At 47.8% G+C, this 19002-nt stretch overlaps 1 protein-coding gene across 1 annotated transcript in view; it reads left to right on the forward strand.

Annotated features, from left to right (window-relative positions):
• Window positions 1–19002, forward strand: part of LOC147098727 (uncharacterized) — a 70713-nt gene that overhangs the window by 14555 nt on the left and 37156 nt on the right. The window contains exon 3 of the mRNA XM_085969170.1: window positions 4922–5025. Within this exon, the coding sequence (XP_085825296.1) occupies window positions 4922–5025 (104 nt within the window). The remainder of the gene's footprint in view (window positions 1–4921; window positions 5026–19002) is intronic.

The following is a 19002-nucleotide window of genomic DNA, read 5'->3' on the forward strand; positions in this document are numbered from 1 at the left end:
GGGTGGTTCTGCTACACAGGACGGGAGGAAAAAGAGGGGTAGAGCTATAGTAATATGGGATTCTATTGTAAGGGGAATAGATAGGCGTTTCTGTGGCCGCAAACGAGACTCCAGGATGGTGTGTTGCCTCCCTGGTGCAAGGGTCCAGGATGCTTCAGAGCGGCTGCAGAACATTTTGGAAGGGGAAGGTGAACAGCCAGTTGTCGTGGTGCATATAGGTACCAACGATATAGGTAAAAAATGGGATGAGGTCCTAAAAGCTGAATATAGGGAGTTAGGAGGTAAATTAAAAAATTGGACCTCAAAGGTAGTAATCTCAGGATTGCTACCAGCGCCACGTGCTAGTCAGAGTAGAAATAGAAGGATATTTCAGATGAATACGTGGCTAGCGGAATGGTGCAAGGTGGAGGGATTCAAATTCCTGGGACATTGGAACTGGTTCTGGGGGAGGTGAGACCAGTACAAACCAGATGGTTTGCACCTGGGCAGGGCCGGGACCGATGTCCTAGGGGGAGTGTTTGCTAGTGCTCTGGGGGAGGGTTTAAACTAAAATGGCAGGGGGTTGGGAACCTGAGCAGGGAGACAGAGGAAAGGGAAACAAGGATAAAAGCAAAAGATAGGAAGGAGAAAAACAAAAGTGGCAGTCAGAGAAATCAACGGTTTAAATCAAACATGGCCACAGTAAATAATAATTCGAATAGGTCTAAGAGCGTTAAAAAAACAAGCCTGAAGGTTTTGTGTCTTAATGCGAGGAGCATTCGTAATAAGGTGGATGAATTAGCTGCGCAAATAGAGGTAAACGAATATGATTTGATTGGGATTACGGAAACATGGCTCCAGGGTGGCCAAGGCTGGGAACTCAACATCCAGGGGTATTCAATATTCAGGAAAGATAGGCAAAAAGGAAAGGGAGGTGGGGTAGCATTGCTGGTTAAAGAAGGGATTAACACAATTGTGAGGAAGGATATTGGCTCTGATGATGTGGAATCTGTATGGGTAGAACTGAGAAATACCAAGGGGCAGAAAACGTTAGTGGGAGTGGTATATAGACCTCCAAACAGTAATGCGGAGGTTGGGGATGGCATTAAAAGGGAAATTAGAGAAGCGTGCAATAAGGGCACAGCAGTCATCATGGGTGACTTTAATCTACATATAGATTGGGCTAACCAAATTAGTAACAATACTGTGGAGGAGGAATTCCTGGAATGTTTACGGGATGGTTTCCTGGACCAATATGTCGAGGAACCAACTAGAGATCAGGCCATCTTAGACTGGGTATTATGTAATGAGAAAGGATTAATTAGCAATCTTGTTGTACGAGGCCCCTTGGGTCGGAGCGATCATAATATGATAGATTCTTCATTAAGATGGAGAGTGAAGTAGTTGACTCAGAGACTAGGGTCCTGAATTTAAATAAAGGAAACTACGATGGTATGAGGCGCGAGTTGGGTAGGATTGATTGGGGAATGGCACTCAAAGGGTTGACGGTGGATAGGCAATGGCAAACATTCAAAGACCGCATGGATGAACTACAGAATTTGTTCATCCCAGTTTGGCATAAAAATTAAAACAAAAAAGGTGACTCAACCGTGGCTAACAAGGGAAATTAGGGATAGCATAAGATCCAAGGAGAGTACATATAAATTGGCCAGAAAAAGCAGTAAACCTGAGGATTGGGAGCAGTTTAGGATTAAACAAAGGAGGACAAAGGGATTAATTAAGAAGGGGAAAATAGAATATGAGAGTAAGCTTTCAGGGAACATAAAAACTGACTGTAAAAGCTTTTATAGATATGTGAAGAGAAAAAGATTGGTGAAGTCAAGCATAGGTCCCTTGCAGTCAGAATCAGGGGAATTTATAATGGGGAACAAAGAAATGGCAGATCAATTATTTTGGTTCTGTCTTCACAAAGGAGGATACAAATAACCTCCCAGAGATGTCGGGGAACATAGGGTGTGATGAAAGGGAGGAACTGAAAGAAATCAGTATTTGTAGGGAAATGGTGTTAGGGAAATTGATGGGATTGAAGGCCGATAAATCCCCAGGGCCTGATAATCTACATCCTAGGGTACTTAAGGAAGTGGCCCTAGAAATAGTAGATGCATTGCTGATCATCTTCCAACATTCGATGGAATCTGGAACAGTACCCATGGATTGGAGGGTAGCTAATGTTACCCCACTATTCAAAAAAGGTGGTAGAGAGAAAACGGGGAATTATAGACCGGTAAGCCTGACATCGGTAGTAGGGAAAATGCTAGAGTGTGGCGGAGCCACTAAGGGACTCCGATCAATTGTATATAATTCCCTTTAATAATATGTTAGCTACAGCCTGAGTCTGTATCTTTGTTTTCACTGTTTACATGTACAGAGCGCGATCACTTTAACAGCGCGGGTAAACGCGATGACGTCACGCCGTTCATCACGTGATCCTCCACCGGCGGGAAAAACATGATGACGTCATGACGTCAGCCACAGGACCGCCCAAGCAGTCCTCATGGAGCCTCCGAACTGACTAGACCTATATTCGATGTTCTCCTGTAGTTATCCGTTAAACTCTGTTAGTTTTCATTAAACCTCGTTTATTTGATCGCCTGAGTGGACCTCAGTCTTTTGGTTAGGAACTAGACATTCCTACAAGTGTCCATTATAAAAGATGTAATAGCAGAGCACTTGGAAAACAGTGACAGGATCGGACAAAGTCAACATGGATTTACAAAAGGTAAATCGTGGTTGACTAATCTACTGGAATTTTTTGAGGATGTAACTGGTAAAATAGATAAGGGAGAACCAGTGGATGTGGTGTATTTGGACTTTCAAAAGGCTTTCGATAAGGTCCCGTTTAAGAGATTAGCGTGTAAAGTTAAGGCACATGGGATTGGGGGCAAGGTATTGATTTGGATAGAGAACTGGTTGCAGACAGAAAGCAAAGAGTTGGAATAAACGGCTCTTTTTCCGAGTGGCAGGCAGTGACTAGTGGGGTACCGCAGGGATCGGTCCTTGGACCCCAGCTATTCAAAATATATATTAATGATCTAGACAAGGGAACTAGATGTAATATCTCCAAGTTTGCAGATGACACAAAGCTGGGTGGGCGTGTGTGCTGTGAGGAGGATGCCAAGAAACTCCAGGATGATTTGGACAGGTTGGGTGATTGGGCAGAAGCATGGCAGATGCAATATAACGTGGATAAATGCGAGGTTATCCACTTTGGTGTCAAAAACAGGAAGGCAGATTATTATCTGAATGGCAATAGATTGGGAGAAGGGGAAGTGCAACGAGACCTGGGTGTCCTTGTGCACCAGTCGCTGAAGGTAAGCATGCAGGTGCAGCAGGTGGTTAAGAAGGCAAATGGTATGTTGGCCTTTGTAGTGAGAGGGTTTGAGTACAGGAACAAGGATGTCTTGCTGCAGTTGTACAGGGCCTTGGTGAGACCACATCTTGAGTATTGTGTGCAGTTTTGGTCGCCTTATCTGAGGAAGGATGTTCTTGCCATGGAGGGAGTTCAGCGAAGATTCACCAGACTGATACCTGGAATGGCAGGAATGACGTATGAGGAGAGATTGTGTCGATTGGGCTTATACTGCCTGGAGTTTAGAAGAATGAGAGGGGATCTCATTGAAACTTATAAAATTCTGACAGGACTGGACACACTAGATGCAGGAAGGATGTTCCCGATGGTCGGGGAGTCCAGAACCAGGGGTCACAGTCTAAGGATAAGGGGTAAGCCATTTAGGACAGAGATGAGGAGGAATTTCTTCACCCAGAGAGTGGTGAACCTGTGGAATTCTCTACCACAGAAGGCAGTAGAGGCCAATTCATTAAATATATTCAAGAAGGAGTTGGATATATTTCTTAAGGCTAAAGGGATCAAGGGATATGGGGAGAAAGCAGGGACAGGGTACTGAATTTGGATGATCAGCCATGATCTCATTAAATGGCGGAGCAGGCTTGAGGGGCCGAATGGCCTACTCCTGCTCCTATCTTCTATGTTTCTATGTTTCTATGGGGGGAGGGAGGGGGATGACGGGGAGAGGGAGGGAGATGACGGGGAGAGGGAGGGGGATGACGGGGAGAGGGAGGGGGATGACGGGGAGAGGGAGGAGGGATGACGGGGGGAGGGAGGAGGGATGACGGAGGGGGATGATGGGGAGAGGGAGGAGGGATGACGGGGAGAGGGAGGAGGGATGATGGGGGGAGGGAGGAGGGATGACGGGGAGAGGGAGGCGGGATGACGGGGAGAGGGAGGAGGGATGACGGGGAGAGGGAGGGGGATGACGGGGAGAGGGAGGGGGATGACGGGGAGAGGGAGGAGGGATGACGGGAGGAGGGGGGTGACGGGGAGAGGGAGGAGGGATGACGGGGAGAGGGAGGGGGATGACTGGGAGAGGGAGGGGGATGACGGGGAGAGGGAGGCGGGATGACGGGGAGAGGGAGGAGGGATGATGGGGAGAGGGAGGGGGATGATGGGGGGAGGGAGGAGGGATGACGGAGAGAGGGAGGGGGATGACGGGGGGAGAGGGAGGAGGGATGACGGGGAGAGAGGGGGATGACGGGAGAGGGAGGAGGGATGACGGGGAGAGGGAGGAGGGATGATGGGGGGAGGGAGGAGGGATGACGGGGAGAGGGAGGAGGGATGACGGGGAGAGAGGGGGATGACGGGAGAGGGAGGAGGGATGACGGGGAGAGGGAGGAGGGATGATGGGGGGAGGGAGGAGGGATGACGGGGGGAGAGGGAGGGGGATAACTTGTGAAATGATTCTGCCTGAATTCCCTATTTCCTTCGTATTTGCCGATTTATAAACGCTAAGCTCCACTGTTTGAATGATTTCCTCAGCTCTTTGAACTCGGATTGTGGATGTGAATGGACAGTCTGCAGAAAGACACCATTCTGTCCAAATGATTGGATTTGTCTGTTTTGCAGGAGTTAACTTGTCCTTCAGTGACTTAATTCCACCCTCCAGAGTGAGCCTTGATTCAGGGTCCATGGGATCCAAGAAATCCTCATCAACGTCATCAAGCTGTGAGGTGAGTACAGAGACAGACAACAACAAAATCTTGTATTTATATAGCGCCTTTAACATAGTAAAACATCCCAAGGCACTTCACAGAAGCATTATCAAGCAATATTTGACACCGAGCCACGTAAGGAGATATTAGGGCAGATCAAAGAGGTAGATTTTAAGGAGCGTCTTAAAGGAGGAGAGAGAGGCGAAGAGGTTTAGGGAGGGAATTCCAGAGCTTAGGGCCCAGGCAACTGAAGGCACGGCCGCCAATGGTGGAGCGATTAAAATCAGGGATGCTCAAGAGGCTAGAATTGGAGGAGCGCAGAGATCTCGGAGGGTTGTAGGGCTGGAGGAAATTACAGAGATAGGATGGGGCAAGGCCATCGAAGAAATTTGAAAACAAAGATGAGAATTTTAAAATCGAGGCGTTGCTTAACTGAAAGCTAATGTAGGTCAGCGAGCACAGGGGTGATGGGTGAACGGGAGTTGGTGCGAGTTAGGATACAGGCAGCAGAATTTTGCATGACCTTAAGTTTATGGAGGGTGTGTAGTGTATGTGCCTTTAAGAGCCCCAGGTGTACTGTAATGCCGGTAATGGCCACTCGGGCCATATAAGCCTGTATATTGTGTTGTATCCATTAGTTCCTCTCCAGACTTTGTTTAGTAAACACCTATGAAACCAACTCCTGTCTTCAGTGTCTCTATCAACACACAGACACAACAGTGGCGACGAATTGGAAACGGACTTACCTGCAATTCGGCAGCACCTCAAGGACATCGATTCCTCTGGCGTCCAAAGTTGAAAAGAAATCAAGAAAAAGAAAAAGCTGTGGTTTCACCAGCTAGCCAAGCTGGTGGCAGGTACTGCAATAATCCTTCCTGGGCTTCGGGCTGGGGCTCCTGCGGCTGGCTCTGCAGCTAGGCCAAGCAGCGAAAGCGGAGGCAAGCAGTAACAGATGGGGAGGGAGCACTCGGGAGATGGCCGGCGCTGCAAGCAGGTCAGCGTTCAGACCTAGAGAGAGAGTCCGGCGGGAATGAGTCTCCAACTGTAAATAAATAAATAAAAAGAACGGAAACCGCGGGAAACAGCGTTGTCATCGGCAGCAGCAGCGGGGAAGCGCGGGAAGCGCCATACCTTTTCTGCAGAAAAGAAAGAAAAGCGCGGGAAGCGCCATTTTTTTTCTAAGATGCCTAAGTCTGGCAATATTGATGCTTTTGATAACAAGATAGAGGATTGGACCACATATGTGGAAAGAGTGCAGGTATATTGCACCGCAAATGGAATAGAAGATGAAAAAAAGCTTCCGTACTTCTAAATCTAATGGGCGCAAAGACATACAAGCTGTTACGAAACTTAATCACTCCAGCCGAACCGATGGACAAGAATTTTAAGGAGATTGTTGATACCCTACACTGCCAATTCGGGGCAGGACTGGCAGATTCTCTACGAGACGAATTCGTCTGCGATCTCCGAAGTGAAGGAACACAAAAAAGGCTACTTTCTGAGAAAGATTTGACACTGGACAAGGCTTTCAGTGCAAGAGGAGCTGCAGAGATACAGCAAAAGCCACAGGACTTCGGCACCCATGAAATGACACGGGGTTTCGAGAGATGTTATCGCTGCGGCAGATCCAACCATGACCAGAGGGACTGCTGGTTCAAGGACAAAGCATGCAGGCAATGCGGAAAGATGGGACACATTACACGTGTATGCCAATCTGGAAACAAAAAATCCACTAACAGAAAAAAATCAATAAGGAAAAGCACAGAAAGGTACAAATGATGACGGACAGTAGCTCCGAAGACCAGAAGAGCGATAGCGACTCCGGAAACAAGAGACTAAGCTCTCTCAAATTACATAATGTAATTGCCAAAGAAGATTACCAGACCATTTGGGTTACCCTCACAATAGCAGGGTCCCCCGTTAAAATGGAGCTAGATACAGGATCAGCTCTGACCGTCATAAATCGACGGGATTACGAGCGGCTATTTCCGCATATACCTTTAAAAGACACATCCATTATCTTGAAAACATATACGGGGCAGAAAGTATACCCCAAAGGAAAAATAAGGGTGCCTGTTGTATACAACGGCAAGGAAATACAGAAGTTGTATTTATATGTTCTACAAGATGGTGGTCCACCGCTGTTGGGACGTGAATGGATCAGGAAAATACGTTTAGACTGGCACTCCATTCAGGCACTGATGGTGACCAGTAAGGAAAAAAATGATGATGACGTCATACCTGAACGATTAAAAGACATCTTGGCCAACGCCAAGGAAGTGTTTCAAGAGAAACTAGGAACCTTGAAAGGCATCACCGCCTCAATAAAAGTGGAAGATGCGGCAATTCCCAAGTTTTTTAAGGCAAGACCGGTGCCATACGCAATTCGTCCAGCAGTCGAGGCAGAGCTGGAGAATTTGGAAAAGGCAGGCGTATTATCCAAAATAGATTGGAGCGAGTGGGCAACACCCATCGTCCCGGTCATGAAGAAAACGTTGAATAATGATAAATCTGAAGAACAGAGAAAAATTCGCATCTGTGGAGACTTCAAGGTGACTGTAAACCCGGTCCTTCACACGGTACAGTATCCTCTTCCGAGGATAGAAGATATTTTTGCCTCACTATCCGGAGGGAAACGTTTCACCAAAATTGACTTGGCACAGGCATATCTACAGATGGAGGTTGAAGAGGCCTCTAAAAAAATATCTCACGATAAATACACACAAAGATCTGTACCAGTACAATTGACTGGTTTTCGGAGTAGCATCCGCTCCAGCTATCTGGCAAAGAGCTATGGAGCAAGTCCTCCAAGGGATTCCGGGGACTCAATGCTACCTAGACGACATCCTTGTAACAGGAGAAAACAACAACGAGCACCTTGCCAATTTGGAGCAGGTGCTCACTAAGCTGAGAGAACGGGGCCTACGAGCAAATCGCCCCAAGTGCGAATTTTTCCAAAATCAAATATCATATTGTGGCCACATAATTAATAAGGAAGGGTTGCATAAGTCACCTGAAAAAAATTGAAGCGGTCATAAAAGCCCCAGCACCTGAAAATGTTTCACAATTAAGGTCGTTCCTGGGATGAATAAATTATTATCATAAATTTTTACAGAACTTATCAACTCTTCTACACCCTCTTAATGAACTGCTACAAACAGGAGTAATTTGGAAATGGAGCGAAGACTGTAAACGTGCCTTCCATAAATGCAAAGACTTAATCACATCCAAAGAAGTTTTGGCTCATTACAACCCATCATTGCCAATCAGACTGGCGTGCGATGCATCCCCTTACGGCGTAGGAGCAGTATTATCGCATAAATTCCCTGATGGCTCGGAACGGCCGATAGCTTTTGCGTCACGCTCATTGAACTCAGCTGAGCGTAACTATGCCCAAATCGACAGGGAAGCACTCAGCCTGGTATGGGGAGTGAAGAAATTCAACCATTACCTACACGGACAAAAATTTACCTTGTTGACTGACCATCAACCCCTCATCTCCATATTCAACCCTAAAAAGGGTGTTCCCATTATGACAGCGCAAAGGCTACAGAGGTGGTCCCTTTTTCTAGGGGCACACCAATACAACATAGAATACAAAGGATCAAAACAGCATGGGAATGCTGACGGATTATCACGCCTACCGTTGCCAACGGTAGAAGAAGCACCTACCGTAGACCCAGTGGAGATTTTCCACTCTACCATAGTCGAATGTCTACCAGTAACAAATTCTGCCATTGAAAGGGAAACTAGAAATGACCCAACTCTCTCACGAGTCTACGATTTAACAGTGAAGGGATGGCCAGCACATGGCGAACCACTGTTGCCAGCATTCTCACAAAGAAGAGAACAGCTGTCTGTGCCGAGGAACCTTGATGTGTGGATCCAGAGTGGTGATTCCACCCAAACTCCAGGATAAAGTTCTAAAGGAGCTTCACGAGGGGCATCTGGGTGGAGTGAAAATGAAGAACCTAGCCAGGGCGTTTGTATGGTGGCCAGGTATCAATGGAGACATCGAAGAAATGACCAAGAGCTGCCTAGGATGCCAGAAGGTCCGAAACGCTCCACCCCAAGCCCCTCTACATCCATGGGAGTGGCCCTCATCTCCCTGGCAAAGGGTACACATCGACTTTGCTGGTCCATTTATGGACTCAATGTTCTTAATCACGGTTGATGCACACTCCAAGTGGCCGGAGGTAATAAAGATGTCCTCCACCACCACGGAAAAAACCATCACAGTATTAAGGACCATATTTGCCAGGAATGGGCTGCCGGAACAGATCTGTTCTGATAATGGACCGCAATTTGTGTCCGAAGAATTCAGGAAGTTCTTAAAAAACAATGGGGTTAAGCACTACACGTCCGCCCCATACCATCCTGCCACCAATGGATTGGCTGAAAGGTTTGTCCAGACTTTCAAGAAGGCCATAAAGGCCATGGGTAATGAAGACATAAAACTTCAGCAGAAGGTGGATAACTTCTTGTTCGCATACAGGAATGCAACACATGTGGTTACAAACCAAACTCCCGCCATGATGTTCTTCAATAGAAGCCTAAGATGCCGGCTGGATTTGATCAAGCCCAACATCAGAAGGGACGTGGAGAACTGGCAATTTCAAGGCATGAATGAAAGGCCAACTAGAACCTTCCAGATAGGTCAACAAGTTTTGGCCCGGAACTACCGTACCGAGAAATGGCAGCCTGGAACTATCTGCACACGACTAGGACCACTGATGTATACCGTGGACATCGGAGAAAGCATAATAAGGCGCCATGCTGACCAAATCATAGTCATCCGAAAAGGGACAACCTACCCCACAACTCTATACGCCTAACGATGAAGTAGAGATACCCATATCTACCTCCGATCCGGTGATACTGGAACCCGATGAACCCGACACTGGCATTCAAGCCGAATAAGCCTTGCCAAAAGAACCTACTACACCACCAGAAACTACTACACCACCGAGGCGTTATCCGGACCGAGTCAGGAAGCCTCCAGAGAGACTGACTTATAATTAATTAACTGCAGCAATGTGTAGATTATTTTTCTTGTAACATGTAATTAATAATTACTTAAAATATTATGTACTGTTGGCTAAAAAGGGAGGAATTGTAGTGTATGTGCCTTTAAGAGCCCCATGTGTACTGTAATGCCGGTAATGGCCACTCGGGCTATATAAGCCTGTATATTGTGTTGTATCCGTTAGTTCCCCTCCAGACTTTGTTTAGTAAACACCTATGAAACCAACTCCTGTCTTCAGTGTCTCTATCAACTCACAGACACAACACTGGGGAAAGATGGGAGGCCAGCCAGGATAGCATTGGAATAGTCAGGTCCAGTGGTAACAAAGGTACGGATCAGCAGCGGCTGAGCTGAGGCAGGGCGGAGACAGGCGTTGTAGGGGTTAAAATAGGCAGTCTTGGTGATGGAACGGATACGTGGTCAGAAGCTCATTTCAGGGTCAAGATTGCGACCGATTGTGTTTCAGCCTCAGACAGTGACCAGGGAGCGGGATGGAGTCGGTGGCTAGGGAACAGAGTTTGTGGCGGGGACTAAAGGCAATGGCTTCGGTCTTCCCAATATTTAGTTGGAGGAAATTTCTGCTCATCCAGTCCTGGATGTCAGACAAACAGTGTGACAATTTAGAGGCCATGGGGGGGTCGAGAGAGGAGGCGGTGAGTGACGCTGTTTTTTCAGATGATGTCGCCGAGGGGCAGATGAGAAATAGGAGGGGACCAAGGGTAGATCCTTGGAGACTCCAGAGTTAACGGTGCGGGAGCGGGAAGAGACGCCATTGCAGGTGATTCTCTGATCAAAATGGAAGCAGGCGAGTGCAGTCCCACCCAGCTGGATGATGGTGGAGAGGCGGTGGAGGAGGATGGAGTGGTCAACCGTGTCAAAGGCTGCAGACAAGTCGAGAAGGATGAGGATTACCTTTGTCACAGTCACAAAGGATGTCATTTGTGACTTTGATGAGAATCATTTCAGTACTTTGGCAGGGGCGGACACCTGTTTGGAGGGATTCAAACAGAGAGTTCCAGGAAAGACCATTCCCTGTGCACCTTCCCTGCTGTAGTGTTAACACTGCACTCAGAATTGGGATATGATTTACTGAGGGACTCACTCCCCCTCTGTTCTACAGAGATCCCACTGACTCACTCCCCGCTGTTATACAGAGAGCCCACTGACTCACTCCCCCTCTGTTATACAGAGAGCCCACTGACTCACTCCCCCTCGGTTATACAGAGATCCCACTGACTCACTCCCCGCTGTTATACAGAGAGCCCACTGACTCACTCCCCCTCGGTTATACAGAGATCCCACTGACTCACTCCCCCTCTGTTATACAGAGAGCCCACTGACTCACTCCCCCTCGGTTATACAGAGATCCCACTGACTCACTCCCCCTCTGTTATACAGAGAGCCCACTGACTCACTCCTCTCTGTTATACAGAGAGCCCACTGACTCACTCCCCCTCTGTTATACAGAGAGCCCACTGACTCACTCCTCGCTGTTATACAGAGAGCCCACTGACTCACTCCCCGCTGTTATACAGAGAGCCCACTGACTCACTCCCCCTCTGTTATACAGAGAGCCCACTGACTCACTCCCCCTCTGTTATACAGAGAGCCCACTGACTCACTCCCCCTCTGTTATACAGAGAGCCCACTGACTCACTCCCCCTCTGTTATACAGAGAGCCCACTGACTCACTCCCCGCTGTTATACAGAGAGCCCACTGACTCACTCCCCGCTGTTATACAGAGAGCCCACTGACTCACTCCCTGCTGTTATACAGAGAGCCCACTGACTCACTCCCTGCTGTTATACAGAGAGCCCACTGACTCACTCCCCCTCTGTTATACAGAGATCCCACTGATTCACTCCCCGCTGTTATACAGAGAGCCCACTGACTCACTCCCCCTCGGTTATACAGAGAGCCCACTGACTCACTCCCCCTCTGTTATACAGAGAGCCCACTGACTCACTCCCCCTCTGTTATACAGAGAGCCCACTGACTCACTCCCCCTCTGTTATACAGAGAGCCCACTGACTCACTCCCTGCTGTTATACAGAGAGCCCACTGACTCACTCCCCCTCTGTTATACAGAGAGCCCACTGACTCACTCCCCCTCTGTTATACAGAGAGCCCACTGACTCACTCCCCCTCTGTTATACAGAGAGCCCACTGACTCACTCCCCCTCTGTTATACAGAGAGCCCACTGACTCACTCCCCCTCTGTTATACAGAGAGCCCACTGACTCACTCCCCCTCTGTTATACAGAGAGCCCACTGACTCACTCCCCCTCTGTTATACAGAGATCCCACTGACTCACTCCCCCTCTGTTATACAGAGAGCCCACTGACTCACTCCCCCGCTGTTATACAGAGAGCCCACTGACTCACTCCCCGCTGTTATACAGAGAGCCCACTGACTCACTCCCCCGCTGTTATACAGAGAGCCCACTGACTCACTCCCCCGCTGTTATACAGAGAGCCCACTGACTCACTCCCTGCTGTTATACAGAGAGCCCACTGACTCACTCCTCCTCGGTTATACAGAGAGCCCACTGACTCACCACTCCTCGGTTATACAGAGAGCCCACTGACTCACTCCCCCTCGGTTATACAGAGAGCCCACTGACTCACTCCCTGCTGTTATACAGAGAGCCCACTGACTCACTCCCTGCTGTTATACAGAGAGCCCACTGACTCACTCCTCCTCGGTTATACAGAGAGCCCACTGACTCACCACTCCTCGGTTATACAGAGCCCACTGTGTTAAGTCTGTGTGTCCCAGTTATGCTTATTATAAATCACTGGACACAGACCACAAGAATAACTTTAACAGGTCTTTACTATTCGGAGGTCAGGGCTGAACTGCCCAGTAAATCACTACACAACGCTTATATACCGGTGTGGTCACCACCGGTACTACAGTATACAGCAGCCAAGAGAAAGTAGTACATCTCTTAAGGTGGAACAGGTTACATACACCACAACCCTCCCTTTTTAGCTTAACAGTTATATCCCCATTTAACATAACATAATAACATATAGATATATATATATATATACAACTTCATGCAAAACAGTTCAAAGATTCAGTCTCTGAGGAGGCCTCCTGATTCAAGTTGGATAACGCCTTTCAGGGATCTCTGATTCTTGTTGCTGGGGTGACTCATCTAGTTGATCTCTTATGGATTGGACATCATCATCAGGTACATTCACTTCTGAGGTAGATGCTTCAGGTTCACTAACTTCTTCCACGGTTGTCTCTGCCGTAACCCTGGGTTCGACCCTTGTTCTCGATTCTACCAGTTGGTCAGCATGACGCCGTATTACATTTTCACCAATATCTACCGTGTACATCAGGGGTCCTTGTCTGGCCCGAATTGTTCCAGATTGCCATTTCTCATTTTTATAGTCCCGGGCTCTCACTGGTTGTCCTATTTCGAAACTCCGAGTGGTCTTGTTATTTATATGCTGGAACTGTTTGTTTTCAACTTCCCTCCGCACATTTGGTTTTAACAAGTCCAACTTGGACCGCAATCTCCTGTTATAGAACATCATGGCAGGACTTTGGTTTGTCACTGCATGAGTGGCGTTTCGATATGCCAGTAGGAATTTGTCCACCTTGTGTTGTAGTGGAATCTGATCTTCGCTCATGGCCTTTATTGCTTTTTTGAACGTTTGTACAAATCTCTCGGCCAACCCGTTTGTAGCCGGATGATATGGGGCAGAGGTATAATGTTTCACCCCATTCTTCTTCATGAATTTCTGGAATTCTTCTGACACGAACTGCGGTCCGTTGTCTGAACATATTTGTTCTGGCAATCCATTTCTTGCAAATATCGTTCTTAGCACCGCGATCGTCTTTTCCGAGGTAGTGGTAGTCATCTTAATCACTTCTGGCCATTTAGAATGTGCGTCCACCGCAATTAAAAACATGGAGTCCATGAATGGACCAACAAAGTCAATATGTACACGTTGCCATGGGGTTGAAGGCCATTCCCATGGATGCAGCGGTGCAATCGGAGGTGCATTTTGCACTTTTTGGCACCCTGAGCAGCTTTTCGTCAGATCCTCTATCTGTTGGTCGATACCCGGCCACCACACATAAGCCCTAGCAAGGCTTTTCATCTTGACTCCCCCCAGATGACCTTCATGCAGTTCCTTTAGAACTCTCTCTCTTAACTTAGGAGGAATAATCACCCTTGTTCCATACATCAATGTTCCTTGACAGACGGACAGCTGTTCTCGTCTTGCTGAGAATGCCGGTAACAGTGGATCACCATGTGCTGGCCATCCCTTCACTGTCACTTCGTAGACCCGGGACAGTGTCGGGTCGTTCCTGGTTTCTCTTTCAATACTTGCATTGGTGACTGGTAAACATTCGATGATGGTCGAGTGAAATAACTCAACAGGGTCAACCGTCGGTGCCTCCTCCTCTGTAGGTAGTGGCAGGCGCGACAGCCCATCAGCATTACCATGCTGCTTTGTACCTTTGAATTCGATCTGATATTGATATGCCCCTAGGAAAAGGGACCATCTCTGGAGTCTCTGTGCTGTCATCACCGAAACACCCTTCTTAGGGTTAAAAATGGATACCAACGGCTGGTGGTCTGTCAGAAGCGTAAACTTTTGGCCCTGCAGGTAATGATTAAACTTCTTTACTCCCCACACAAGGCTGAGAGCCTCCCTATCTATCTGAGCATAGTTGCGCTCAGCGGAGGTCAATGATCTGGATGTGAACGCAACTGGCCTCTCCAGGCCATTTGGCAACTTGTGTGAGAGTACTGCCCCAATACCATATGGAGAAGCATCACAAGCCAAATGAATAGGCAGCGTTGGGTTGAAGTGAGCCAACACTTCCTCTGAGGTGATCAATGCCTTGCTTTTGCAAAAGGCCCTCTTACAGTCCTCGCTCCACTTCCATGGTACTCCCTTCTACAAAAGAGCGTTCAGCGGGTGCAGCACCGTGGATAAATTTGGCAGAAACTTATCCGGAGCGGGAGCCTTCACAACAGCTTCGATCTTGTCAGGAGACTTATGAAGCCCCTCCTGGTCAATGACATGACCACAGTACGAGATCCGCTTCTGAAAGAACTCACATTTCTGGCGATTAACTCGAAGTCCATATTCTTTCAATCTGGTGAGCACCAGTTCCAAATTTGCAAGGTGTTCCTCGTCATCATCTCCTGTAATCAGAATATCGTCCAGGTAACATTGTGTGCCTGGAATTCCCTGTAATACCTGCTCCATGGCCCTCTGCCAAATTGCTGGAGCCGATGCCACTCCAAAAACCAGTCTATTATACCGGTACAAGCCTCTATGCGTGTTGATCGTGAGATACTGGCGTGACTCTTCCTCAACTTCCATCTGTAAGTACGCCTGCGCCAGGTCTATCTTGGTGAAGTGTTTCCCGCCAGACAATGAAGCGAAGATATCCTCAATCCGCGGAAGCGGATACTGCACCGTGTGAAGCACCGGATTAACAGTGATCTTGAAATCGCCACAGATGCGAACCTTCCCCGGTTCCCCCGGCTTGTTGCTCAATGAACTCTTCATGACAGGGACAATGGGCGTGGCCCACTCACTCCAGTCTACCTTAGACAGTACTCCTGAACGTTCTAGCCCTTCCAGCTCAGCTTCCACAGCAGGTCGTATCGCATAAGGTACCGGTCTGGCTTTGAAAGATTTCGGGTTTGCATGTTCTTCAACCTTGATGTTTGCCATAATTCCTCTCAGTGTTCCCAGTCCCTGTTGGAACACCTCTTTAGCATCGTCCAATATTCTGGACAATCGTTTAGGTTTGACATCTTTTTTACCGGAATCTACCGTTAGTGCTTTTAAGGAATGCCAGTCCATATTTATTTTCCTAATCCACTCCCGTCCCAGTAGTGGTGGACCTCCCTCAGGTAGCACATATAAGTTCATTCCTCGGCTTTCTTTGCCCTTGTGGACCACCTTTACCTCTATCTTCCCGATGGGGCATACTCTTTGCCCCATGTATGTTTTCAATACAATCTCCGTATCCCGTAGGGGAATATGTGGGAATAACCTTTTGTAATCTTGCTTATTCATGACCGTCAATGCCGATCCAGTGTCCAATTCCATCTTCACTTGGACTCCTGCTATCTGAAGTGTGACCCAGATTGTTTGGAGGTCTGCTTCATTGCCAACATTGTATACTCTTAGACTACCCAGTTCATTACCGCTGGAGTCTGAATTTGACTTCTGTTCGTTCGAACTGTTCTCTGTCACCTTGTGTACCTTTCTGTACTTTTTCTGTGGTGACTTTTTGTTGCTGGTCTTCTTTCCTGACCGGCATACTTTAGCTATGTGACCAAGCCTGCCACATTTTCTGCATTCCTGATTTTTGAACCAGCACTGGTTCTGATCGTGCGTTGTCTTTCCACAACGATAATATTTTACTGTACCCAAGACCATTTGATTGGTGCTGAGTTCCGGTGACCGTAGCTGCATTTCCGCAGTGCCTCTCGCTGCGGCTTCGTGCGATGCTGCAATAGTGACAGCTTTATCAAGCGTAAGATCATTCTCCTCAAGCAGTCGCTTTTGTGTTCCTTCTTTTAACAATCCACACACAAATTTATCTCTCAGCGCATCTGCTAGTCCTGTTCCAAACTGACAGTACTTTGATAGCTTACGCAGTTCAATTAAAAATTCAGCGTTGCTTTTGTCTTTCAGCTGCGTTCTTCTGTAAAATTTAAATCGTTCCGCTATCATCAGCGGCGTGGGGTTTAAATGATTTTTCAGGACAGTAACAATATTCGCGAAAGTCTGATCCACCAGTTTATCTGGTGATAGAAGGTGCTTCAATAGCCCGTATGTCTTCGCACCCATTGAGCTTAATAAGGTTAGTGCTTTCTCATCATCTGGTACCTTATTTGCTTTACAATAAACTTCCATGCGTTCTACATACGTGGTCCAATCTTCGATATCGCTATCAAAGGTATTAATGTTCCCATGTTTAGGCATCCTTGCAAGTTTTTAAATTTTTCTTTTTCTCAAAATGGCGGCTTCCCGCGCTTGTCTACTTCCCCCGCCTACTAAAATGGCGGCTTCCCGCGCTTGGTGGTCTTTCCCGCGCTCGTCTTCTTCCCCCGCCGACTACAATGGCGGATTCCCGCGTTTGCCTTCTTCCCCCGCTGGCTGCAATGGCGATTGCCGTGCTGCTGCCGTTCTCGCCTCCCCAGCGGTTCTCAATTCCCCGACGCTGCTTTTACTCCCCCGCGGTTCCCGTGGGCATTCACGCTTCCCCTGCTGTTGCGCCTCTCAGCCCCGCATGCAGCCCGGTCCTTTACACCGGCTGCGTTTGGGTTCTCCGCGGCTCTCGTGCCTTAAGCTGCCCCAGTCGCTGCGCCTCTCGGCCTCGATTGCAGCCCGGCCCTTTTCACCGGCCGTGGTCGAGTTCTCCGCCCTTTTTCCTCCGTTTTCCCTCCCCCACTCCACAGTCAACGCGGCCGACTTTCTGCTCGTGTCGCTGATCGGCTTACCCACCACCGTGGTAGAAGGGATGATCACTGCTTGTCGCTGATGGAGGGCTTCGTGGTCAGAATTTTTCTTTTTAACCCGGGTTCTCGATGCCTCCCGTGCGATGGTGCTCAGCAGGATGATGAGGGCGGATGCCTCTTCTCGACGCCCGTTCTGAGGACGAAGCTGCCTTGGATGTAAAACTGCCGCAGGGTAAGATCGGACTCGTCGCCACTGTTAAGTCTGTGTGTCCCAGTTATGCTTATTATAAATCACTGGACACAGACCACAAGAATAACTTTAACAGGTCTTTACTATTCGGAGGTCAGGGCTGAACTGCCCAGTAAATCACTACACAACGCTTATATACCGGTGTGGTCACCACCGGTACTACAGTATACAGCAGCCAAGAGAAAGTAGTACATCTCTTAAGGTGGAACAGGTTACATACACCACACACTGACTCCGTGCTTCCCAAATCTCTCCAGCACTGGGGGTTTTCCTCACCTCATGTCTGGGTCTGTTGTCGTCTAATTAATAGAGATTGATTGCTGTGAATGAGTCAACAACTGCAATATCTTTTTATCATGGGCCACCCAGATGGTATAGGACGAGCTAGATGGACCTAGGTCTTTCTCGTCTAGCAATTCCTATGTTCCTATATTATGGAGATGGATGTAGGCGGTCTTGGTGATGGAGAGGATTTGGGTTTGGAAGCTCAGCTCAGGGTCAAATAGGCCGGCGAAGTTGCAAACAGTCCAGTTCAGCCGGAGACAGTGTTCAGGGAGGGGGATGTAGTCGATGGCTAGGGAACGGAGTTTGTGACTGCGGCCAAAGACAATGGCTTCGGTCTTCCCAATATTTAATTGGAGTAAACTTCAGCTCATCCAGTACTGAATGTTACACAAGCAGTTTGATGAGACAGAGGTAGCAGAGGTCGAGAGAGGTGGTAGTCAGCTAAAGCTAAAAATTCTGTGAAAATGAGTTTATTTCCTTGAGCCTTTCTTTGTACCTTGGTCCCCCCAAAGGCCTGGAACTACACTGGTCTTTCTTCTCTGAAGCTTTTCCAACACATCGATACCCTTGCTGAGATAGAATTACCAACACGGTCTACACCTGTGCAGAGATGGAACTGATGTTCTCGGGGTAATTTTTGATAAAGCAGTTCGGGAGCATTTAAACTAGTATGGCAGGGGGCTAGAAACCTATGTAGTGAAATAGAGGAAAGTGAAAGGCAGACAGAAATAAATGATAAAAGGGTGAGGAACAAAAAACAAAGGGCCAAACTAATTCATAAAAAATGTGAGCATAAAAAAAGCCTGAGGGTTTTATACCTTAATGCGAGAAGCATCAGGAACAAGGTAGATGAATTAGCTGTGGAAATAGAGGTTAATAATTATGACCTAATTGGGATTACGGAAACATGGTTGCAGGGTGAGCAGGGCTGGGAGCTTAACATACAGGGGTATTCAGTATTTAGGAAGGATCGACA

Source organism: Somniosus microcephalus, chromosome 28 (assembly GCF_052327205.1).
Source record: "Somniosus microcephalus isolate GS21.2 chromosome 28, FLI_Smic_1.0, whole genome shotgun sequence".
Classification (NCBI taxonomy): Eukaryota; Metazoa; Chordata; class Chondrichthyes; order Squaliformes; family Somniosidae; genus Somniosus; species Somniosus microcephalus.